General features: G+C 37.1%; 1 protein-coding gene across 45 annotated transcripts in view; it reads right to left on the reverse strand.

Annotated features, from left to right (window-relative positions):
* Positions 1-26,287, reverse strand: part of Ptprd (protein tyrosine phosphatase, receptor type, D) — a 2,322,278-nt gene that overhangs the window by 154,078 nt on the left and 2,141,913 nt on the right. For 16 of the 45 annotated variants that reach the window (XM_063288539.1, XM_063288540.1, XM_063288556.1 and 13 more), the window contains 5 exons: positions 13,534-13,667; positions 9,361-9,505; positions 7,053-7,358; positions 6,007-6,200; positions 2,560-2,586 (listed from right to left, as the gene is read on the reverse strand). In XM_063288539.1, the coding sequence (XP_063144609.1) occupies positions 2,560-2,586; positions 6,007-6,200; positions 7,053-7,358; positions 9,361-9,505; positions 13,534-13,667 (806 nt within the window). The remainder of the gene's footprint in view (positions 1-2,559; positions 2,587-6,006; positions 6,201-7,052; positions 7,359-9,360; positions 9,506-13,533; positions 13,668-26,287) is intronic. The other 29 variants (XM_039111462.2, XM_039111461.2, XM_063288574.1 and 26 more) reach the window with 4 other exon arrangements.

Raw genomic sequence — 26,287 nt, forward strand, 5'->3', positions numbered from 1 at the left:
TATTATACACTATGGTAGAAAAACTGGATATTCAGAAATAATGATGGTGTAGATGCTGACCTATTGACGAGGTCTCCCATAATTACTGCTAGATAGCAGACAATCTTGGTACAAAGAAGTTCTCTTATCAAGTATGTGACAACTTAGATTCTATTATAAGTTTTTCATTCATAATATTAGAGATACTATTTCATCCTTGTGTCTTTCTTTTTTCCAGTTGTTATAGTATGTAATATACACTAAAACTGTTCAAGTACTATACACTACTAGAGTCATAGTTGACCATAACACAAATATGTTACATTTTCTGACTTTAATTGGACTGCATTTGTATGGTGTTATTGGGCTCCTCTGTAAGTCAGGGTGACCACTTCCAAGTCTGAATCCCTTCTTCCTCTCATCACCTCCTGACCCACTTTGCATTCTTGCCTCCTAATAGTCTCTGTTCCTAAGGTTTTGTCCCAGTGGCATCAGCCTAATTTCCTTCTAGACTTAGAAAAATAACTGCATTTATTTTGGAACTGAAAATAATTATTTCTCACTATATCCCAAACTAGTGTATAGTCCCGACTTGGCCCCCTGTTCTAAGTTATGTAATATAGAATCTGTTTGGTGTCTCCCTGTCATATATAATCCTAAGTTCAACCAGAAAAGCTAATAAGTCATCCCCAGCGTGGACTCTCTCTGATCAATTTCATGGTTTAATGACTGATAACACCTCTTCAACCTTCCACCACTTTCCCTCATTAAGGTCTTCATCAGCAAGCATCTGTCAAGTTTTGGTTTAAATATTGATCAATCTGAACCTTTTTATTTCTGCTGCCTAAAATTTTGTTGGATTTTGTTCACTTCATGAGGAAATTAGAAAAATATCTATTTACTTGTTCTTCATAATTTTTTGTCTTTTCATTTTCCAATTTACCCATTAAATTGATGCTTTTTCAATGAAGTAGTGTCCAATTCTGGCTATAATGAAATCAATCTAATAAACCATGAGCAGTTTTAAATAAAGTGAAAAATGTAATGGACTTGAGTATAAAATGTTGAGTTCGTTACATATTTTAAGATAAATACGGTTTTATAAAACTTTTATTTCTTGCAAACACAGATACACACACACACACATATATTATATATAATTATATATATATATACAGGATCATATCATAAATGTGTTTCTAACTGTGGGTCTTAGTCACATAAAATATTGTTCTGTACTAAATTTTATGATACCTGATACACTCTTCATATTTCCCAAGAACTCTAAAACGTGTCTTATGCTTTGGCAATAAATATTTATACATTAGGTCTCATGGCATTCTGTGGCATTTAAAACACTTTGATTGGCATTATGGCCATTAGACCTGAGAGACCACAAGTTTTTCAGGGTCAATGTTTACAGCACATTCATCTCTATATGCTTTGCATATAGTGTAATAATGAATACCAAGAGATTAATTAATGCTAATTCTATTCAGTCTAAGAAAGGAAAATGCTCTTTGTAACCTTTATTTGATTTTTCTTTTTAATATGTTTCAATATCTCTCCAAGACAAAATAGTGAAGGACTCATTAGTCCTCTCCTGACACTTTAGCTGTCATAGTTTACCTCTTTGCTCCATTTCACAGTAATTTTATTATGAGAAGCTTTTATTTGTGTCTGATTAGAAGGTTCATTGTCACATGACGAGAGGTCAGTTCAACTCGTCTCCACGGCTGCACCTGCTGTGTACCACTATAAACAGGGAACACATCTGTTTTAGCCCAAATATAAATAAATACTGTCACCTATGCAACTACAGGGCATTGTTTCAGGTCTCGAGTATATTATGATCCTGAACAGTTATTTCTGGAATTATAAACATAAGAGCATTGCCAATGATTTCCACGGCATTACACCTTCATTTAGAACATTTGGGGCTACAATTTATAACTGCTTCAGACTTGTATGTATATATTTCTAGTCTTCTTCCTGTTTTCTATACTTAGATGGTATATGTCTATCATAACCCTTACATGTACCTAAAGCAACTCATGTATATTAAAGAAGACCCTACCTCTGTGATACTCTGTGTTCCTTGATGTACATTACATATTTCTATTCATTTTTTTCTATATGGGACAATTTAGCCAGGTAGAGATGGAGTAAATTAGTGTCATATCTGTAGTATATGATATAGTGACTATACAACCCTGGTGTAGAAAATATTAGTAACCTTCATCAGACACCTGATATGACCCATATGGGACTACTGCATTTAAAGCATGCTTCCTTTAACTGTGTCACAAGCCAGAGTTAGTAGCAGAAACCAAAAAACATGCTATAAGCTCATGACCGTTTTTACACAACCAGTAGCACCATGCTCATTTCACAAGACCAGAAACAAAATGAAAAGTACAGACATCGTTAACATCAATTAAAAACAGTCCATTAGTCCATGCAAATGTGATATCCAAGCAAGTGTGATATCAAATCATGTTGAGTAAGTGAAAGACTGATGTTGGAGAAACACAAGCATATAAGGTCTGATTGTTCGGCAAACAGGAAAAATTTACTCACATGTTCAGTAGCATCATCAAATTCCCACTGATTGAGGTTAAGAAAGTTGGGGAAGGGGACAAAATAAAAAGAAATGAAGAGAAACTTGTACCCTTATAAAAATGATGTTAGCCTCCTTTAATTTAAAATAGGAAAATACAGTCTTTAAAGCAACATATACACTAACATTCCAAGAATAGATGCATTATGGATGTAGACATTCTCACCTCTAAGGGGGTTATGGTAAATATGTGCTATTGCTTCTGCTCAAACTAACACATCTATCAACTAACTACATGGCTTATTAGAAAAGTAAGTAAAGCACAAGAAAAACACCTAATGTTGCTTTGCTCAAAGTACTTATGTCAGCAATGTTGATTTCTTTCATAGGTTATATAATTAATTTAAGTATTTTAAATAGTTAAGTAATTTAACTACTTAAATTACTACCTTTTTAAAAATAGTGAAATCATAAGTTTCACTGAAGACTTATGAGAGGTACTTAAATTTCAAAGAAGTGTTGAGAAAAACAAATGAAATGGAGAGGAGAAAAATTAGAAAAAACAATTAATAAACAGATGTCAAAATAGAAGAAGAACATATAAATTTATCAGCCATAATAACAATAAAGGCAGAGGTGTAGTTTTATAATATAAGGTAGCTGAAATCTAAAGAAGCCGATCAAAGTATGATGATGCTTTTGTTCCCCAAATTAGAGATTTTAAAATAGCAACAATTACTTTGTTATCATCTTATAATAGAAATAGTGTACTCTAAGAGCAGTGCAATATAGATAAAAATTATAAAATATAGACTTTTGATGATCCTCCATTATTTGAAATTGATTTAGCTTTAAAATCTCCTTTATGGAGTTTATAATTATCCTTGTGAACCATTAATGGCCTCTTTTTAATCTGTTTCTATAAAATTTTTTTTACTATGTATCCATTTTATTCCACTGACAATGGAGTTTTCTGGAAGTTTGAATGAAGGCTTTTGGGGACCGTGAGACACCCAACATAAAAGTGGGTATGAGTCTGAGTCAAAGTTGGATGTGCTGACAGCTGTGTCCTGCCATCGCGAGACTCAGAGACTCACTGGGAATTGATTCAGTAGTTCTATGAACTGAAATAATTAGGTTTAAAATTGTGTGTGTATACATATACAGATATACATACAGCATTATTTGATATTTATTAAAATCTGTGCTTGCAGGCAACTCTATGCAAGAAGTTAAAAGAAGCCCTAAATCTGCCTCTGTTCTTCATTCTACCTACTACCTATTTTCTTTAGTTTTTAAAAGTACATTTTATTTTAGATAAAATATATCACATGTTAATTACAATATAATCAGTATCATTGAGTTAAATGTTAACAATTAATATTGATTAAATTGATAGATTTAACCCACATTCCAAAGCTCACTAGAGCCCTGGTAATAGTCAGAATGTAAAGTTTCTGAGAACAGAAACTGTGAGAACTTCCCAAAAAGTAGACGTCACTAAACAGTAAAAGAACTAAAATGCATTAAAATTTGAAATATAGTTGATATATATATAATTTTAAGTGATGTTTGCAAAATATCTGCAAACTATTAAAAATTCCTAAAATTCCTTTAGACAGTTCCATTGTTTTTATTCTGATGAGAATATGTACTCATTATATTTGCTCATTTTAAGACTTGTGTCTCCCTTTGTTTTGTATATATCTAGTAAATATTAATGATTAACTGAGTAAAGATTAATTTTCTCGATTTACCTTAAAATGAAATCAACATTTTTTCTCAAAATATTAACTGAAAGAAGACCTACATATTTTAACAATGAAAAGAGTTGTTGAAAACCCTTCCTCATGTCGGAGGCATATGATGCATTACATCAGCTATGTTTGCAGAAATCGCTGCAAGCTAGTAAGAGGCTTGAGCCAAAGGAATGTGCCACAAATTTAGATCCCTTCAGGCTTTTAGTGAGGATGATTCAAAATAGAAGCAAACATAAACACTTTTGTGAGTTGACAACATAAGGACTTTTTAGGGTAAATGCTTTCATTAGCACTGTAGGGGTACACAGTGCTTCATATTTCAGAGATAAAAGAAGATAAAACTGGGCAAACTTGTACAGAAGTTTTCAACTGGGTTCCTGATCTTTTCATGCTCATATAAAAAACATTTTTATTTCAAATTTTAAATTTTCACAAACTTCACCATCTTTCCTGATCAGCCACTATGTCCATAAGCAAAGTATCAAATATCTACATTTCCTATAACCACAATATACCATCACTGTCAGAAGAGCAGTGGAAAGACAGGCCCTGGGTTATGAGACATTTCCAACAGTGCAGTTAGAATCTGGAGCTTTCCTCCTCCTCCCAGAAAAAACTTGAGGTACAAGTACATGTTCATTTGGGGGCATTACTTTTAAATACCTACAACCTACAGGTAAAATGAAAAAATGTAATATGCGTTGTTTTAAATCACTGATTACAAAACCAGGCAGGGACACCATGGTTGTAAGCCACTTCCTCAAGGTCAACAGAACAGCTCAAACACACAACTACTCATTATTAATAACTCCTTCGTTTGCACAGGCTGTGTATGCAATACTGTGTATAGGGTTGTATGCGTACATATATAAGTGAGGTTGTATGCACACCTGTGTGATTGTGAAGGCCTGTGGACCACCTTGGTATTGTTATTAGGCACTGTGTAGCTTATTTTGACATAGGTTTCTGAGTAGCCTTTAACTTGTCAAGTAGGCTTAATTGGCTGGCCAGAACATCAACCCATTTCCACTCTTCAACTCTAGGATTACAACAACTGTATGCACCATACTTGGCTGTTTCAGGTGTGGATTTTGAGGAATAAACTCAGGTTCTCTTTGAAAACATTTTACTGACTGGGCCTTTCCCCAGCTCACTAGTAATTCTCTTAACTTGGTTCAGGATAGGAGATCATATTTATTCTCTTGGAAACCTTAATATAATTTTTATCATTGAAGTCATTATCTTCACCTTCTGGGACAGAAAACAATTATTCCCATAAAATACATGGCTGGATGAAAGGCAGAATAAAATAAAATACTGAGTTCCTTCCCTTGGATAAAAATATCTGATCTCTAGTAAAAATGTCAGACATTAAGAAATTAGATCAACCTTGGTCCAAGTAATTTAAACACAGGAGAAGGTAGATTCTATCCACCCAAGTGTAGGCTCATCATTATTCTTTGAAGTGAGGAATGTCAATTTAGACCCAGGCATAAAGTGCATAATATCTGTTTTCTTAAAATGACTTTTAATTAAAATTAAAAGCATCTTATTTCAGTTTGAGTTGATGTTACTTTTAATCTAAAAGGTAATACATAGCAATGGGTTTTTTAAGTCTAAAACTTTGTGTAGAATTGTTTTTAAAGCGCCAAAGAGTAAATTCCGGGCACAGACTAGAAGCAGTGTTAGCCAACAGAACAGGCTCACCTGTGCATCAGCCAGCATGACATCCTTCAGCATGGGCTGGCCCTTGGGCTCGCCATTTTCCATTTTCACGTAGTGCACCTGATATCCTCTTATCTGGCCATGCTGCTTATTGGGCACAGGTGAGCGCCACGAGACTTTAACAGCTGTGGCGTTGACAGCCTCCACCTCGACTTTGCGAGGAGGACCACTTGGAACTGCAACAACATCATGGGTAAAAGACAATTATAGGCACTCGCCACCGGTGCAGCGAAAGTGCTTTCTTTACTTAAAAATGGGTAGACCCACTATGCTTCATTGAAGAACTCACACATCTTCAACTAAGGAAAATGCTCAACCAATCTGCTCTACGTTTTAAGAAAAGATCAAAAACCATGACCGATGCAAAAACCAAAATGGAAGAAGAAGAAAAAAAAAGAGTATCAGAGAAATAGAAAAACATGTAAAAAAAATGTACAAAAGCCAAGGAAGATGCTTTGAGGTCCAAAGCATTAAAGCACAAAGAAGTATTGCACTGAAATAATAACAAAAACAGATTTGTTGACAGTTGTGTGGGTTTTTTTTAAAGTTTTTTTTGTTTTAATAGCAGAATAAAAAGATTCTTGACTATATGGATTCTTCTCTTTTTTTTTCTCATATCAAGAGGCCGTTCCATACAAAAATCACAAGAGAAAAGACAGTAAGAAGGTGTCAGTTTTGAAAGTTAATTCCACAATGAAAGAGAATTCAATAAAAATGCCAAGAAAAACACAGGAGACATTAGTTGGAGGTACAGAGAAAATCTGGATCATAGGACCATAAGAGCAGAGTGTCCCTTTAAAAGGTAGAAAATTGTTGTATTGAAATCGAAAAAGAAAAATGAAAAAAAAAAAGCTCAGGATGTAGGAAAGACAGGTCTTTTGCAAAAACATTTACATAATAGAAATGTTGGATCAAAAATGATGAGCAGAAAAAAAGATTTTTTTTTTAAAAAAAATAACTGTTAGCCTATCAAAAGCAGACCCAGACTGTGTCAGAAGGTGCGACCTGACGGAGCGGAGGCAACATACCATCTTCATCGGTTCGAATCAACACGGACAAGCTCTCAGGGCCAGGGCCGACATCTGTGTGGGCAGTCACAGTGATCCGGTATTCAGTCCATTTTTCCAGCTGTTCCAAAAGGTATTTGGTAGTATCCGAAGGGATTCCCAAAATCTCATGCGGCCTGTAGTCTTCCCCATCCACTGCGGCATACTTGAGTGAGTATTCAGTGATGATGCCATTCTGCTTTTCCACTGGCGGGGGTTGCCAACTTACCAAAATACTAGTGGAACTTGGGCTGGTGCAACTAATATCTTGAGGAGGAGCTGATGGCTCTTATTTTGGTAGTGAGTTAAAGGAGGATTTGAGTGAAAGGACAGGAGTGGTTGGAAAAAAAATGATAAAACAAAAGAAAAGGCAAAAATAAATAAACGAACAACAAGGGTAGAAGAAACAAAAATAATACTTTGAAACTTAAAGATTTTAACATAAATTTATGAACCTTGGCTTAGTAACGTGAGTAAACAAAAAATGAGTCAATGGTCAAAATAACTGTTAAATAATGAATGGGGGAGATGCATGGAAATGAAACCATGTGATAATAGAGCCTCAAATAAAACCACCTACCTGCAATTTAAATTCTTCTTCTAAACCAACTCCTTGGTATCTCCCATCACCACTAAACTGACTATTTAGCACCCCACATCTCAAATAATTCTATCTTTGTAAACCTGAGATTCCAGAAATGGCATTTCCATATTCATTCTATGTGTTCCTTTCCACATTCTAGAATAAAGAAAATTCATATACAGCACTCATTCGTGGAAGGTTGTTTAAGTGAACAAGGAAACCATAACTGACAGAAGCCCTTCTACTGAAGTCAATGAAAAAAAAATAATAAATAAAAACAAAAAACAAAAACAAAAGAAAACAGAAAAACCCAGCAAACACAGAAGGGCTTACTCTATCTAAAAAAATCTAAGTCAGCCTGACCAGTTTTAACTAAAATTGTTAATCTACTATTGATTGTAGCCCAAAAGGAATGAGCATGCAGAATCATTAAAGAATGAGAATGCGCAGGCTGAGATTTACCTACCGAGGGCAAGGTCAGGCTTGTTGGTTCTGACTGTACTTACCCTATGTCAGCTTTCAGCTTTTTTATTATAACTCTTCTTGTGACACCATTGCTAGTAAAGAATTAGATCCCACCAGCAAATTTTGGTAAAACTGGCATTAATCAGCTATCCCTTACAAAAGGTCAATAACACAGCAATTAAAAATACCTAGTTAATCCCCCAAAGAATCATGACTTATATTATTCAGAAATTTATATGGTTTACATTCAGTTTCTTTTTTTGTATACAGTAATTTATCTCAAGTAAATTTACATAAGAGCGAAACCACACACTTTTACTGTCCTTTCTAACATAAGACGACCATCTTCTGAGCAATTATTTCCCAACAAATTACCCCCAGTACATCACCATGTCAGGAAGTACAGCTAAAGTACTACACACAAGAAAATCCCAGACAACAGTTGTATTGTAAGAGTGGATGGTTAATATCAATACTTATTACAGAGCGAATGGCAGTATTATAAACCATCACACTTTCCATCAAAAGCGGTCTTTTAGATAATATTTATAGAAAACAATACGTTCAGGGCATGGTGCAGCCCCATTATAACAACCGTGGCTATGCCGAGGCATGCAAGCTCAAAAGAGAATGAAGTTAAGGAAGCAAAATAACATTCAGGGCACAGAAGTGCCTTGATTATTTCATTGTCCTCGGAATTATCTAAATGAGATTTTCTGTGAATATTCCCAATGCCTACATGGACACTCACAGAGTTTTAAGAAACCAGTCAAGTGCTCTGAGCATTAATCCCAAGTAGAAACAAATATATGACAATTGTTTGTTTTTAAAAGGAAATCATTTTGCATTTTGGCCACTTCATACTCTGATGTGCTCTGACCTGATTTCTCTGCAGTGTTTTCCACCTGAATTTTGCCATGTAGCCACATCATTTACTGGAAGAGGAAAGACCTAACCATTGCACCCACTTCCTAGTTATGGAGGTCAATTAGCTTCTCTGAAATTTTGTATTTAGGAAGTAGAATGGAGGGTCTGTTATTTACACCATGTTTGGAAACGACACAGGTCCTATCTGTGTCGTGTATCCGGAGGATAATATTATTTGCCACAGAGCTAGCTGCTGAGACTCAGCCCGTTAGCACGTTTGTTCTTCAGTTCAAAACAAAACAAAACATTAAAACAATTGTCAGAAACATTTCCTAGAGAGAAACGGGCAACAAGGAAGCAAAGAGAGACACCTACTTGATTGCATGGTTCTAGCTGATATTTCAGCTGTAGAAGCACCCAGGCCTTGAGGAGAGCGTGCAGACAGGCGGAAGTAGTACAGGCTGTTTGGTTTCAGCCCTTGAAGCCTATAAGATGTGCCTGGCTCAATGGTGATTCGCTGCTGCAAGTAAACAAAGGAGTCAGTCATTTTCCTGAGAGTTGGTGCACATATGGCCTAATAAATGTTTACAACATTAGACTTCTCTCTTAACGACACTGCCATCAGCAGATATCAAAAAGAAACAATATCCAGGACTACATTGGAAATTGTACCATGAAGAAGCCAAAGTTGAAAAGTATTTTTCTATAGAAGGTGGCCGAAACAGAGATACCAATGTTGTTCTTTCCAATGCTGACAATTACCCAGCACTATGAAATAAGAAGCAAGGAGAGGATTAAGCCAGGATGCATGCTGCCCTGAAGAGGTGCTATGACCTCAAAGGCAAAGGACATTCACCAATCTTGATAATGCAGGAGACTGAGCATACAAAATTCCATTTAATTACATACCCACGTTTCTTCCAGGACTCTACAATCCAAATGCAGGGCAAACATATGCCCAGAACTGGCAACATTTCACAAGATGTTATAAAAGAGATGTGAATGACTACGGACATAGGTCAGCATGCATAATGCTGTAGAAGGTCCTGGTTTGGATTTCCTACCATAAATCAAAACAAACAAAAGCAAAAACTACACAAACAAAACAAACAGAAAAAACAAAACTAAATGTGGTGATCCAATCTAGCAATACCACCACAGGGGCAGTGGAGGGAGAAGAATCAGGAGTTTAAGGTCATTTCAGTACTGAGTTTGAGGCCAACCAATTTTAAAAACAAACGAACATGCAAAAAGAACAAGCAAAAAAAAAAAAAAGGAAAAAGATCTGAAATTGTTGGTGTCATTGAAGAAAGCTGAATGATTTCTAAGAACTAAGACAATTACTGTGGGTTTCTTTAGAATAGTTGAGACCATTTTTGTGGCTCAAGAGCCTATAGCTAAAAGACAATCCTTCTCTATACCTGTTAACATTATAGGGGACTTTTAAAATAAGATACTTGTTTATCAAAGCTGTGTTTCAAATCTGCCTTTGCATTTGAGTAAAAGCATGTCTGTCTATGAATAATCAATATCAGGTAGAGTGTCACCCAGAGAAAACCATTAAAATACAAACAAATGTGGGTGGGTGGGTGAGGGAGCACTGTCACAGAAACAGAAGGAAGGAGGAAGGTATAGGGAGTTTCAAGGGGGGAAACAGGGAACGGGGATAACATCTGAAATGGAAATAAATAAAATATCCAATAAAAGATAAAAATACAAACAAATATGTAATTGAACGGAGGCATAAGCAATCTTAAGCCTTCTTTTCTAACCAACTAGTGCTTGCTAGTCACACAAATGGATTCAAAGTTAATTCAAATATAAATGTGTAGAAAACATTTCTAGAGTGCTTTGGCTATTAAATATAAGGATGCGTAGAAACTTTAGATTCCCCAAATAGGAAAACAGGATCCTGTCACCTAAACAATTGTAAAGCATAGTAGTACACGGAGAACTACTGCCCACCATAAGCTCCAAATGATTGTTATATACACCTCAATTCATGTGGAAGGAAGGGAGGGAGGGAGGGAGGGAGGGAGGGAGGGAGGGAGGGAGTGAGGGACGGAGGGAGGGAGGAAGGAAGGAAGGAAGGGGAAAGAATTTTTACTTGATATTGGTGAAGAAATATAATAATTTAATACTGACTTACTGTATACACCTCAGAAAAACAATAGCATAAGATTTTAATTTGTATCATGAGTAAACATAATTAGTTGTCTTTTTTCACTTTTTTACTGGTTATTTTATTTATTTACACTTCAAATGTTATCCCCTCCCTAGTTTCCCCTACACAAACCTTCTATGCCCTCCCCTCCCCCTCCCACTGTCTCTATGAGGGCCCCCACCCCATCCACCCACTTCTGCCTCAGTGTCCTAGCTTTCCCCTACCCTATGTCATCAAGCCTCCACGGAACCAAGGGCCTCCCCTTCCAATGATGCCAGATAAGGCCATCCTCTGCTACATATCCAGCTGAAACCATGGGTCCCTCCATGTGTACTCTTTGGTTAGTGGTTCAGTCCCTGGGAGCTTTAATTAATATTGGTTTTGTTACCTGTGTGGTTTATTTTTTGTGTCTTTGTTGTTGTTGTTGTTGTTGTTGTTGATGATGATGATGATGATGTTCAACTAGAAACAAGCAAGGGTTATCTGGGAAGAAGAATCTGAAACTGAGTAAGTGTCCCATCACACTGGCTTGTAGACAAGCCTTTGGGACATTTCCTTGATTGATTATTGATGTAAGAGGGCCCAACCCATTGCAGCCAACCACACCCTGCCTGGCTGTGGTTTAGAGCTGTGGGACTTTTATAGTTATACTATGTTTTACTTTGTAACATTAATGTGAACTCAAGGATAGAAAGGAAAGGAAGGATAGTGTGGTTTAATAGTGATTTATCTGTGTGGTAAGTTGACAAGGGTCAATTGTGCTGTTTAGCTGTTTTTTTGGTTTTTTTGTTTGTTTGTTTGTTTTGTTTTCTTTTCTTTTTTTGCACTTGATATAACCTGGGGTCATCTAGGAGGAGGAAACCATAATTAAGAAAATACCTTCATCACATTGGCCTGTAGGCTAGTGTATGGGACACTTTTTTCAATTAAAGATTACTGAGGAGGGCCCATCACATTGAGGTTATGACATAGTCCTGGGCTGTATGAGAAAGCTCAGACACATCTCTGTGACTGACTGTATTTAGGGCACCTAAATCAAATATGTCTGTTCTTCTCCAAGTTGCATTTGGTCATAACCTTTATTGAAGCAACATATTACAGATAAATACATTACTAATTCAAAAATCCATTTAGTTTAAAAGTGATGCATAAGCCGGGTGTGATGGCACATACCTTTAATTCTGGCATTTGGGAGGCAGAGGCAGGCAGATCTCTGTGAGTTCAAGGTCAGCCTGGTTTACATAGTTTCAGGGCAGCTAGAACTAGATAGTGTGAGTCCATCGTGGAAAAGAAGCAAACAGTAAGGCTTATTCTTCAGAATAAGTTTCAGGATATGTAATAAAACAGAAGTTAATAACAATGAAGTAATTTATTATAGAATACAAAACAAGGTACCATATTTGAGTTTATAGTACTTATTAATTTTGTGAGGTTGTTTAAAACTTGGAGGAAAACAAAGTTTTAGATGACTTTTTCTTTAGAGAAAACAAGAAATATAACAAAATGAGTTACATGGATTGAGTTTTTAATATGGCATTATTATTATTATTATTATTATTATTATTATTATTATTATCCCAGTGTTTCTTATATGATTGCTCAATATATCCTACTGTACCATTAGGAAACTGACCTCCTTCTAAAAAATCCAAATGAAAGTCAAGCTTAAGGATGAGGACAGACACTGGGTCCTACCTGTCTCAATTCAAACATCATCTCTGCCAATCATTAATGTGAAACTTTGGAAGTTTTATGTAATTTTTCTTGTTCATCTCTTTTCTTCCGCATGAAATGGGTGAAAAAAATAGTATGTAAACCAAGAGGCTCTCATGAGAATTAGATAACTTATTAGTAGAACTCTTAAAGCTGTGCTTGTTAATAGTAAATGTGCAGGAGTTTGAGTTTTATTTCTATACATTTAGCAATCTATTATTTTACTTCCAGCATAGTAATATTCATATGTTTGCATAATGGCCTAAATAAATACTATGAGGAATTACAGAAGAGAATTGAAGGTATCGCTCTACCTTGTGGATTTTCTGTTTTCCTATGACCTGATACTTTTACAGTATGGAGCTTGGAAAAACTGATCCAAAAAGCATTTTACATGAGACAGAGTAGGTGAGTGAGTAGGGGAGCACCCTCATAGAAGCAAAGGAGAGGGGGTATGGGATAGAGGGGTTGTGGAGGGAAAACCGGGAAGTAGGAAAACATTTGCAATGTAAATAAATAAAATAACCAGCAAAAAAAAAGCATTTTAGTTGGAACAAAAGGTAATATGACATCCAATCTCGAAGGCTCAAAATAACCATTGGAGATTTTTGGTTAAGTTCCTCTTTTCATGTGTAAATCTTTTCCACAAAGAAAGGATTTATAAGTCTTACCTCTTCTCCTTGATCCCCATCTCTGTAGACCAGTTCATAGCTGGCAATGGTATCTGACCGTGGCGGTGTCCAAGACAGCAAAATACTTGTTTCAGATTCAGGTTCTGCTTTGAAGTTTAATGGCTGTCCTGGTACTAAAAACAAGGAGGCAAAGGACTGAGCTCACCATCATGGCCAGTATTCAGGGACTCTTCTGGCTAAGTACATGTACACTTAATGAAAAGCAAGGCATGAATACTGCCAGTTAGGGTTCTATGAGAAGAGACATTTGAGATATAAGGGCCTCCTTGAAGACAGTTCATTTATACTTCTCAAAAGGATAAAAGTCATGTGATGAATACTGTCTCCGTCCTTGAGTAGTTTAATATGCACACAATATGAAGTTGCGCACAGTATAAAGTAGTTAACAAGACCATTATGTCTACATTTCAGAATTCAGCTGTAAAGACAGTAAAATTGTGGATTTCCAATAATATTGTAATATATAATTCATATAAAATACACATATAGTCCCTATTACATTTTACATACTTATTTGTCTACCTACAAATAAGTATAGTTCTCCCCCCTCATTAAGGAAACTTCGCTTGCCATCAGATGGAAACCATTACAAAAACATAGACTTGATCAAAATGCAGAGTTGTGGAACACAGTCCCAACTAATACATCTACAGCACAACTCCTTCACCTAAGGATCATGGGTCATTGTGGGAAAGGGACAGAAAGATTTTAAAAAAACAGAGGAACAGAGAGTTTGGTATGGGAATTTTGTCTCCTAAAAATGTCAGAAGCTATCCCCATGAAGTCTCACTAACATAGCTGCCTAAGTGTGACCTGGAAAAGCATGATATCCGTAAACATGCAAAGGTGAAAGGGGCAAAGCTCAGGAGGCCTCAGTCCTAGTCAAAGAACTACAAGCAACTAAGTAAGGAATGCTGAAAACAGGAAAAATGGTCTTCCCCAGGGAAGAGATACAAATTGATTATCTAATACCAAATGGTCAACCTTGAAATCATTCACATAGATTAATACATTATACAATCTGGAGCATTATACAGATATCAGGTTTCATATACATATTCAGGAACACACACATGCACACACACACACACACCACACACCACACACACACACACACACTCACTCAGACCAACACATAACAACAAAGAAAGGGACACTTTGAATTTGAAAAAGTGGGAAGTATGTGGAGATTTGCTGGGAGGATAGGGAAGAGGCAAATGTTGCAATTGTATTATAATATCAAAACCTATAAAAAGAAACATTTTTACATGTGCTTAAGAGAGCCTGAAACATAAAAGTGCTAATTACATAGTTGTGAATATTACAATTGAGTAAAAAAAGGTCTCTATGACTTCATGTAACATTCAGTATTATTTCCAATTTTTTTTTTTTTTTTTATTAACTTGAGTATTTCTTATATACATTTCGAGTGTTATTCCCTTTCCCGGTTTCCGGGCAAACATCCCCCTCCCCCCTCCCCTTCCTTATGGGTGTTCCCCTCCCAACCCTCCCCCCATTGCCGCCCTCCCCCCATAGTCTAGTTCACTGGGGGTTCAGTCTTAGCAGGACCCAGGGCTTCCCCTTCCACTGGTGCTCTTACTAGGATATTCATTGCTACCTATGGGGTCAGAGTCCAGGGTCAGTCCATGTATAGTCTTTAGGTAGTGGCTTAGTCCCTAGAAGCTCTGGTTGCTTGGCATTGTTGTACTTTTGGGGTCTCGAGCCCCTTCAAGCTCTTCCAGTTCTTTCTCTGATTCCTTCAACGGGGGACCTATTCTCAGTTCAGTGGTTTGCTGCTGGCATTCGCCTCTGTATTTGCTGTATTCTGGCTGTGTCTCTCAGGAGCGATCTACATCCGGCTCCTGTCGGTCTGCACTTCTTTGCTTCATCCATCTTGTCTAATTGGGTGGCTGTATATGTATGGGCCACATGTGGGGCAGGCTCTGAATGGGTGTTCCTTCAGTCTCTGTTTTAATCTTTGCCTCTCCCTTCCCTGCCAAGGGTATTCTTTTTCCTCATTTAAAGAAGGAGTGAAGCATTCACATTTTGATCATCCGTCTTGAGTTTCCTTTGTTCTAGGGATCTAGGGTAATTCAAGCATTTGGGCTAATAGCCACTTATCAATGAGTGCATACCATGTATGTCTTTCTGTGATTGGGTTAGCTCACTCAGGATGATATTTTCCAGTTCCAACCATTTGCCTACAAATTTCATAAACTCGTTGTTTTTGATAGCTGAGTAATATTCCATTGTGTAGATGTACCACATTTTCTGTATCCATTCCTCTGTTGAAGGGCATCTGGGTTCTTTCCATTTTCTGGCTATTATAAATAAGGCTGCGATAAACATAGTGGAGCACGTGTCTCTTTTATATGTTGAGGCATCTTTTGGGTATATGCCCAAGAGAGGTATAGCTGGATCCTCAGGCAGTTCAATGTCCAATTTTCTGAGGAACCTCCAGACTGATTTCCAGAATGGTTTTACCAGTCTGCAATCCCACCAACAATGGAGGAGTGTTCCTCTTTCTCCACATCCTCGCCAGCATCTGCTGTCACCTGAGTTTTTGATCTTAGCCAATCGCACTGGTGTGAGGTGAAATCTCAGGGTTGTTTTGATTTGCATTTCCCTTATGACTAAAGATGTTGAACATTTCTTTAGGTGTTTCTCAGCCATTCGGCATTCCTCAGCTGTGAATTCTTTGTTTAGCTCTGAACCCCATTTTTTAATAGGGTTATTTGTTTCCCTGCGGTCTAACTTCTTGAGTTCTTTGTATATTTTGGATATAAGGCCTCTATCTGTTGTAGGATTGGTAAAGATCTTTTCCCAATCTGTTGGTTGCCGTTTTGTCCTAACCACAGTGTCCTTTGCCTTACAGAAGCTTTGCAGTTTTATGAGATCCCATTTGTCGATTCTTGATCTTAGAGCATAAGCCATTGGTGTTTTGTTCAGGAAATTTTTTCCAGTGCCCATGTGTTCCAGATGTTTCCCTAGTTTTTCTTCTATTAGTTTGAGTGTGTCTGGTTTGATGTGGAGGTCCTTGATCCACTTGGACTTAAGCTTTGTACAGGGTGATAAGCATGGATCGATCTGCATTCTTCTACATGTTGCTCTCCAGTTGAACCAGCACCATTTGCTGAAAATGCTATCTTTTTTCCATTGGATGGTTTTGGCTCCTTTGTCAAAAATCAAGTGACCATAGGTGTGTGGGTTCATTTCTGGGTCTTCAATTCTATTCCATTGGTCTATCTGTCTGTCTCTGTACCAATACCATGCAGTTTTTATCACTATTGCTCTGTAATACTGCTTGAGTTCAGGGATAGTGATTCCCCCTGAAGTCCAATTTTGTTGGTTTGAGTGAAAATCTTCCCCATAGGCTCATAGGGAATAACGTATGTAAAAGGATTACGACATGTGGCGTTGTGAGAGTAGGTATGTTTTTGTTAGAGAAAGTTTATCACTGTGCCTGAGCTCTGAGGTTTTGGAATCTTATGCTGGCCCAGTGGCTCTCTCTCTTCCTGATGTCTGCCAACCTTCAATCTCCTTCTCCAGTCCCATGTCTGACTGCATGCTGCCATGCCTCCCTCTATGATGACAATGGACCAATCTCCTTCTCCAGTCCCATGTCTGACTGCATGCTGCCATGCCTCCCTCTGTGATGACAATGGACCAAATCTCTGAACTGCAAGCCAGACCTAATTAAATGCTTTCTATTATAGGAATGGCTGTGGTCGTGGTGTCTCTTCTCATAAAACCTTAACTTAAGACACTAATTATGCCTATAAAATTCTACCTTGACCATTAATAGATTGTACAGGCAATAATAAACCCTCAAAATTTTATCTTAAATATTTAGATCTTAGAAAAGAGTTAGGAAAAAATAAAACAGAGCTCTATTATATATAAATAGGTGCGTATACCTATTTAAAGCATTAGATTAAGTTTAATTAATTAGATTAATACCAACTGATTACCTAATACCAGATGGTCAACCCTAAAATCCTATAAATAGATGTAACATTATACAAATTGATCAAGTTTCACGTATATATTTTGGAACACATACAGACATGCACGCACATATACATGATCATACACACAGAGACAATGAATAACAATGAAGAGACATTAAGTTTTAAAGCATTAGAGTGTAATTATTTGACTGAATGTAAGCAGAGTTATCATCCCTAGTAGTTTAGTCCTAAACTACTGCAAATTACTAAGATTACAAGATGTAGTCATCATGAAATTATGGTAACAGAAGTCAGTTATGATTCTCATGGCAGTCACTCAGTCTACCTGATTATTTGAAAGAAACACACATGAGATATTATAAATAATCAAACCTTATTTAGCTTAAAATACTTTACTTAATAATGTTTCATAATCCAAGCTTCCTTACTAAAACCTGTCCATGTTAGCTATGCGCGAGGAATGATCCATAAGACTGAGGTACACCAGGCCTCACTGGCACATCTAGCAGGCTGCTTCTGCCACTGTGTTTTCTGATTTTTGGTGTCCATGCTTGTTTTGTTAATTGCTCAATAATTTATCCATTAGCCCTAATATAAGGGAGTGTTTATGTATGTTGTGACTGAATCTTTCTATATTTTCCAAGATTCACATGAGAAATGAAGTGTATTTTATAAAAACCAAGAACAAGAGCAATAATATAACAAGAATAAGTTAGGCCACGGGAGGCAGAAAGGAACTTCGAAAGTATTTTTTCTGGTTTCTTGAGAATGCACATTCTGAAACACAAATGAAATAACATGATTCATAGATGATATATGATAAAAATATAGAAATAATGCTATAGATATAATTTTCACTGGAGAAGTCTTTGTAGGTACAGAATGTATTGTTTTTCTTTTACAACAAGTATCTATCTGTAACATGATTACAGAATAAGGAAACCTTACTGCTTTTCTTAAAGGTATTTAAAGTCTATTTCTAGGAGCCATAGCCATCAGCCTCAGTAACTGTGCGTGCTGTGAAAAAGTGCCTCACTCATGTTTGCACTAAGGCTCGGGGCCACAAATAGTCCTCGTCTGCCCCTCTCCTCTCATCCCACTACCTCAAAGTCTGTACCATGAGATTCTCATTAATTTGGTGCCTCTGGGAACTGCTTCCTGAACAGGTTATCACTCTTCCCCAGCACCTGCCCAGTGAATGACCTCACATAATCATTCAGACAGAAAGACAAAGACAACGGGACATAAAAGATCAAGGGGCAAAGCAAGGGGCTCAGAAGGAAATAAAAGCATATGGTGACCGGCAAACGGCAAATGCATTATCTGACAGGGAGAAGTCAAAAGCCTGGGTCATGCTACAGTGACAGTAAAGAGCTATAAGGCAGGGAGGACACTTGTCACTGGGTTCCACTATCCAGACAATCGATCAAAGGGTTGCTTGCTGTAACATGCAAATGAATACGTGGTAGTCACTAATTCTTCTATATTGTTTATTTCTTTCCCCATTTCCACCACTCTGTGGAATAAAGAAGACTGTGCTAACATGTGACTCAAGCCAAAATTGGAACCCAGTTCCGATTCCAAGAAGTAGAAAGAGAGACAATTCCAAAGGGGCTCTGGACTAGTCACTAGAGTTAGGATTTGTTTCCTGCCTAAGGCTAGCAAGTTGACACTGACTGAAACCATCTTAGCAACATAATTAACTTTTGCTTACTTACACTGTTTGGCTTTTGCTTTTAATTTATCCTTCCTGTATTGCCATTTGGTCTCAAGGTTTCATTCTTGTTTAGTGACACATCTTCAACTGATCTAATTCTGTTTGGTTCTGTAAAAAGCTCTTACTGCTAAATAATAAATTGAATAGGAACATCGATATCCCAGAGGGGACAGCTTCCTTTCCTTTTGTAACCTTTGGACAATACAAGTGTTAGCTAGATGACTTAATGGAAAGTCTTGACATGTAATAGGCAAGAAGGTTTTCTTCCTTTTCATTTACAGACTCATTTTGAAGTGGTTTTGAGGATAGGTTAAAGCACATTTCTAAACATGCAGTAGAGATCTAAGTGCCTCAGATAAGAAGTGCACACCTAGATGAATAGGAATAGTCTATCGGGGCTTTGGACCAACATATCTACCCGAAGAGAGACACCAACCCTAGCTAAGCATCAGTAGATTGATACTTTGTAGAATGAGTGCCCAGCCAGGCCCAACATACAAATATTTCTTTCTTTTTTTTTCTTGTTCAAAATTTGTTCAAAAGATATTAATGTATTTTCTACATTAAAAAAAAAACCTTTCAGGTGTCAGTGATGGAAAAATGTTGAATTCACAAACATAACATCTAAAGCATCCGTTATTCAATAAGTTCAACTCAGTATATAGAGCAGAGCTATATGTTACCCTTTCATTCCATCATGCTCATCAAGAGCCTATGGATGCCAAAAGTCAAACTACCTTGGAAATTGAGGGATGAACTAAGGGTAACCTTTCTTTGGGTTTAGTTTTTAAATTAGAAACAACCAACATGAGTTGAAGCTTCATAGGAAAAAGAAAAACTGCTGACAAATAAATGATATATTTTTAAGTCCCCAAATATGTTGTCTAAATGCTCATTATAAAAATATACACGCTGGAGTCTGGAGAGATGGCTCATCCCTTAAGAGCACTGGCTGTTCTTCCAGAGGTTCTGAGTTCAAATCCCAGCAACAATATGGTGACTCACTACCATCTGTAATAGGATTCTATGACCTGTCCTCTTCTGGTGTGTCTGAAGAAGTATACTCTCTCTCTCTCTCTCTCTCTCTCTCTCTCTTTCCATACATATATATGTAGGTATATATATATATATATATGTATATGTATATGCAGCATGTGTGTGTGTGTGTGTGTGTGTGTGTGTGTGTGTGTATGGAAATATTTTAACGAGACTCAATATTAACATAGTTGCTTTCTTCAAACTATCCAGAAATAAAGAATATTTTATCACCTACCAATTTATATTACATAACAAATTTTGTGCCAGAAGACCTGTTTTACACCTGTTTTAGGATTTTACTGCTGTGAACAGACAGTATGACCAGGACAATAATATTTCAAATATTATTCCCTTTCCCAGTTTTCTGTCCATAAATTCTCTATCCCCTTCCTCTCCCCCATATGAGTGGTTCCCCCCATCCACTCCCCTTTATCCCCTCCTGACATTCCCCTGCACTAGGGGTCCAACCTTGGCAGGACTAAGGTCTTCCCCTTCCACTGGTGTCCCAACAAGGCTATTCACTGCTACATATGCAGTTGGAACCCAGGGTCAATCCATGTATAGTCTTGGGGTAGTGGTTTAGTCCCTGGAAACTCTGATTGGTTGGCATTGTTGTTTTTATGGGGTTGCAGCCCATTTAGCTCAAGACAATTCTTATAAGACATCATTGAATTGGGGCTGGCTTCCAGGTTCAGAAGTTCAGTTCATTATCATCATGGTGAGAGCATGGTAGCATCCAGACAGGCATGGTGCAGGAGGAGCTGAGAGTTCTAGATCTTTATCTGAAGGCTGCTAGCAGAATACTGGCCCACCCCCAATGATGATACACCTATTCCAACAAGGTCACACATTCTAATATTACTACTACCTGAGGCAAGCATATAGAAACCATCCCCATAGGCTTGTTCAAACAGATAAGCCTATGGAGGCTATACCTTCAAAGAACCTCATAATCTATAGCAGCCTGAACAATGTTAAAAATCAAAATTTCAAAGTCTCTTCTGAGATTCATTCAATCACTTAACTGTAATCCCCAAAGCAAGGCAGAAAACCATGTTGGCAAACTCTAAACTGTACAGCTCCATGGCAGATGTCAGAGCAGTCTTCAGATCTCCAGTTCATTTTTTCATCTTTGTTGACTATAACAAACTTCTTTCTCCTGAATTGATCACACTTCCTGGTATCAGCTTTCCTTAACAGATAGTCCATGGCTCTGGCATATCAAACATCTTGGGGTCTCCAAGGCAACTTCAGTGTTACAGCTTCATGTTTCCATGTCTGGGATCCACACATGATCTGCTGGGCTCCTCCAGAGGGCTAGCATATTTCTCCAGCTCTGCTCTCTGTAGCACTCTAACTTCAAGTTGATCTACTCCACTGCTGCTGCTGTTCTTGGTGATCATCTCATGTTACTGCCATCACCAATACACTGGGGTCTTTTGTTGCAACTAGGCTTCACCAGTAGCTTCTCATAAGACCTCTTCATGGTGACAAGCCTCAAATCCTTTGCATGACCCCTTCAGTCCTGGGTTAACAGCTGCAACTGAAGCTGTACTTTCACCAATGGCCTTCCATGGCCTTTCATAGTGCCAAGCCTCAGGTGTTCTTCATGACATCTTCATGCCTTCAAAGCCAGTAACTCTTATACATTACCAAGTACAGCTGCTGTAGGTGGTATAGCCTTGGCTATCTCTGGAACACAGCTTCTTTGTGCCCTCAGAAAAAACTTCCCAGAAGATTACATCTCAGTGGTGCTGGTCTCTTCTTAATCACCACTAATTCCTTAGCACCAGCTAACTAGCATCAAGTGTCCCAGTGGTCCCTTCTGTTCTCTACTCTAAAGCCACAGCCATTTGGCCAAAGCTGCTGAGTTCTGCTGCATGCTGGGACTGGAGCATAACCCCATTGTTCTATTACATTATCACCAGCTTTGTTTCCCACCTTCTTCACTGCCTACCTAGGCTTGTCTGATTTGGAAGTTGCTCTGTAGGCTGACTTTGAACTCACGAGATCTGCATGTCTGTCTCCTAAACACTGAGATTAAAGGTATGGTTGACCCAGCCTAGATTGAAGTTCTTTTGCACCTAGAATTTGCTCACAGATTTGCTTGTCTTTGCCTCCTAGGAGTAAAGTTTTGTACTATCATGCCTGCACCTAAACTTAGCTGGGTGGAAGCTTTCCCCAAGGCCACTACTCCCTAATTCAATGCAATGTCCTTGAACATGGGATTCAGCTCCATTCTACTTCCTGGTGCTCCTTTAAGTGAACCCTTGAACCATATTTTGTTATGTTTCCTTTCTCAACTTGCTCCTTTTCTTTAAAATGCTCTTCTTAAGGGTGAACTTTAGTAACCACACAATAGAATTTACACCAGGCTGTTTTGAGACCTTTTTAAAAGCAATTAATCTAAATCTCTTCCCTTTAGCCTCAGGCAGACTCTTCAGACAATAACAAAAAGCAGCCACATTTTTCACCAAAATACAACAAAAACAGTGTTTAAACCATATACTAAAATTCTTCTCCACTGAAACCTCTTTGGCCAGGTCAGCACAGTTCAAATCACTCACAGCAACAAAGTCTTCTATATTCCTTCTAGGACAGACCATTAAGGCCCACTTAAAGCATTCCAATGCTTTCCAAATCCAAAGTCCCCAAATCTACAGCAAAAGCATGATTAGGTCTATCACAGCTATACTCCAGTTCCTGGTACCAACTCGTGTCTTAGTTAGGGCTTTACTGCTGTGAACAGACACTTTACCAAGGCAAGTCTTATAAAGAACAACATTTAATTGAGGATAGCTTACACGTTCAGAGGTTCAACTTATTATTATCAAGGTGGGAGCATGGTAACATCTAAGCAGGCTTGGTGCAGGTGAAGCTGAGAGTTCTATATCTTCATCTGAAGGCTGCTAGGAGAATATTGGCTTCCAGGCAGCTAGGATAAGGGTCTTAAAGTCCACCCCCCACAGTGACATACCTACTCCAACAAGGCCACACCATCTATAGTGACACTCCTTGGACCGAGCATATACAAACCATCATAACACCTACATTCCTATTTCTTAATATATACACACTTACATATACTTAAATATATAAATTTATAGACATACTTTTTCATATATAATATATATATGAAATTATATATATATAGTATATATATACTATATATATATATATATATATATATATATATATATATATATATATATTGCATGGCTTTCCTCTCAGGTTTACCTAGTAGACCTCATTATTGACATTCCTTTTTCTTCCTGTACTAGATTTTATTTATAAACATATTGTCATTTCAGGTAGGAGCTTTTCTGTGTTGTAACACTTTCTGCACTAATTAACTGAACATCAAGGATAAGAAACAATTTTCACATTACTAAAACTGATGAGAAAATAAATGCACATCTAGAAATTTAAATGTGATCACTATATATCAAAAAAGGAAATATGCCATCAGTATAAAAACTCAAATTGAGAAAAGAAGAAATAAACATGTAGTAGATACTTCTTTAAAATTATACTTAGGCCTGGGAAATAGCAATTTTGGTAGGAGCATTGTCTGTGTAAAGGTGAGGACCAGCGCTCACAATCCCAGTATGTATACAAAATGGTGGTTATATCCATGGATGCTTCTAGTCTCAGCACTGTGAGGGCAGAAACAAGATAGTCATTGGGCTTGCTGGCTACCATCTTAGTTCCAGGTGAATTGAGAGACCTTTTCTCGGGCCAATAAGGCAGAGTGTAAAAGAGCTTGAAACCTGATATCACTCCACTGAACTCTGCATGAATGCATTGGCATTTGTACCTATACACATATATTTGCACACATTACCTAATGCACTGCACACCTTCATACATAAATATATATACACAGTGTGCACAGGTATATAAATAATAGACGAAATATAAAGAAATAAAACTATACATAAACAATTCTTATATCTGGTTAGTTGTATTTTACTTGACAATTTAATGTCCACAAAGAAATAAAAATAAGAATTATTAATCCTAACATAGAATAATAATGAACTGATGAATTTCAAGTACTTGCTTACTGCTACAGTTACTATATTGTAATATAATATGAATAAATGAAGAACTAAGGAATTAGACTGAATTGCTAATGCACTAGAAGGCATCAGTGTTTGTGTAAAATTTAGTGACTGTCTCTGAAGAGTCCCTACCAGACTGCAATTTCATCTCAGTGTACTGTAAGAATGAACTTAGCCAAAGTCAACAGAAGCCTTGTTTTTGCTAAGGTAACAAGTATTTTCAGGAGGCACATATTTAAAAACATATGTATCCAGCACAATGGCAAAGGATAGTGAGTCAGAGTCTAATAGTAAACACAATTCAAAGCAAAGTGTCTGATCTGAGAATGACACAACATATTGTCAACTGTCAGTAAATGTAAGTACAAAACGTTAAATTTTAAAATCATTCACAGAAAGCCTTACATTAGAATTAGCTTTTTGAGCATTAGAATGCAGGCTTTTTCTAGTTTGCTTACATTGGCCTGGAGAAATAAAGTAATGAAATGGTTTAAAAAGTTCTAGACATCTATGTAAGAACATTTCTCACACTTGATCTTAGCCAAAAGGCCGAGAAGTGATAAGAACATTTTTCAATGGTGTTGTTTTTTAACAATGTTCTAATTTTAATAGTTTGTGGTAGAATCCTTAAAATTCTAAAAGTAAAATGAGAAGGTGGTGTACATCTCTCATCCCAGTATTTCGGAGATGAGGCATTAGAAATTCATGGTGGTCCTCAAAGGCACTGTGAATCTAAGGCCATTCTCCATCAAATTCCCTTAAAGGAGTTTGAAGACTTGTCCAATTATTATTCCAAATGAGATCAGAAATTCTTTCTAAAAGAAAGCTCAGAAATGACTCAACTCAAAATTTAAGGGTTACCATGTCTGTTAGCAAGAATTTAAAGCGACATTTATTTTAAAGCCTGACAATGCAGTTCCTAAGACTTATCAGTTCTCTGTTCCTTCTACCAAAGATAGTCATCCTATAAGATTACAATAACCAATTCCTGAAAAGTTCAAAGTTTATTCTTCTCTTTCTAGATGTTGTAGTTGGAATAAAAGGGCTGGGACCGTCTGTATAAATGTTTACCTTGTCAACATTCATCCATTCTCCATATCTTCTAGTTAAACTAATTGTAAGTAACTATCACGCCAGAAAATCGAGCTATGGAAAATGGAGGGGACCCATATTTCTAGAAAACAATAATCTTAATAAAAGTGTATTTTATATCTAAATATTGTTGTCAGCTGAACTAATAGTCACAGACAAGGGGAAGTGCTCATGATTTAATTTTCTCCACCACTAGGAATGCACTACATAAATATCCAATTTCGATCCGTCAGGATATCAGTTGTTCTTAGGTAAAATGCAAAATGATGACTTTTCTATTAAAAGCACTTTGTCAGACACAGATGTCAAAGTACACGTTTTGGTTTCAATGTAATTACAACAAACTTAAATTATTTTGAATGGTATGGTTTTATAGATTTACTAAAACAAAAACCATAGGGAAAATTATGTTTTCCCTAGATTTCTATATAACCATCAAAGAGGATTATTTGATGCTGGTAACACACTCTTGTGTATTCATGATTCTAGGAATCATCAGGAAGGAAATGAGAAGGCTCAGCATTAACTTAACATCACTAGAACTGAAAACCTGGCATTCCATAGTTGCCACTAATATCCCAGGCCATTGTTAATGAAGATTACAGGACACAACCAATCACGGTGCTACTTGGTGAGGTGTATTAGACTCCTGACCTAGGCAGACATTGGTACTCGGCCTTTTTACATCTCCATGAGTATTCAAGCTACAACTACAGAAGGTGGCTGGAGATGACTTCATGCAAAAATCCATTTGTCAGAAAGAGATGGAAAGAGACTGAGAGCCTACATAGCACACCCTCATATATTTGAGTACATTTTCTAAACTTTGCAACTGAATTAAACAAGACCTT

Source organism: Rattus norvegicus, chromosome 5, assembly GCF_036323735.1.
Source record: "Rattus norvegicus strain BN/NHsdMcwi chromosome 5, GRCr8, whole genome shotgun sequence".
Lineage (NCBI taxonomy): Eukaryota > Metazoa > Chordata > Mammalia > Rodentia > Muridae > Rattus > Rattus norvegicus.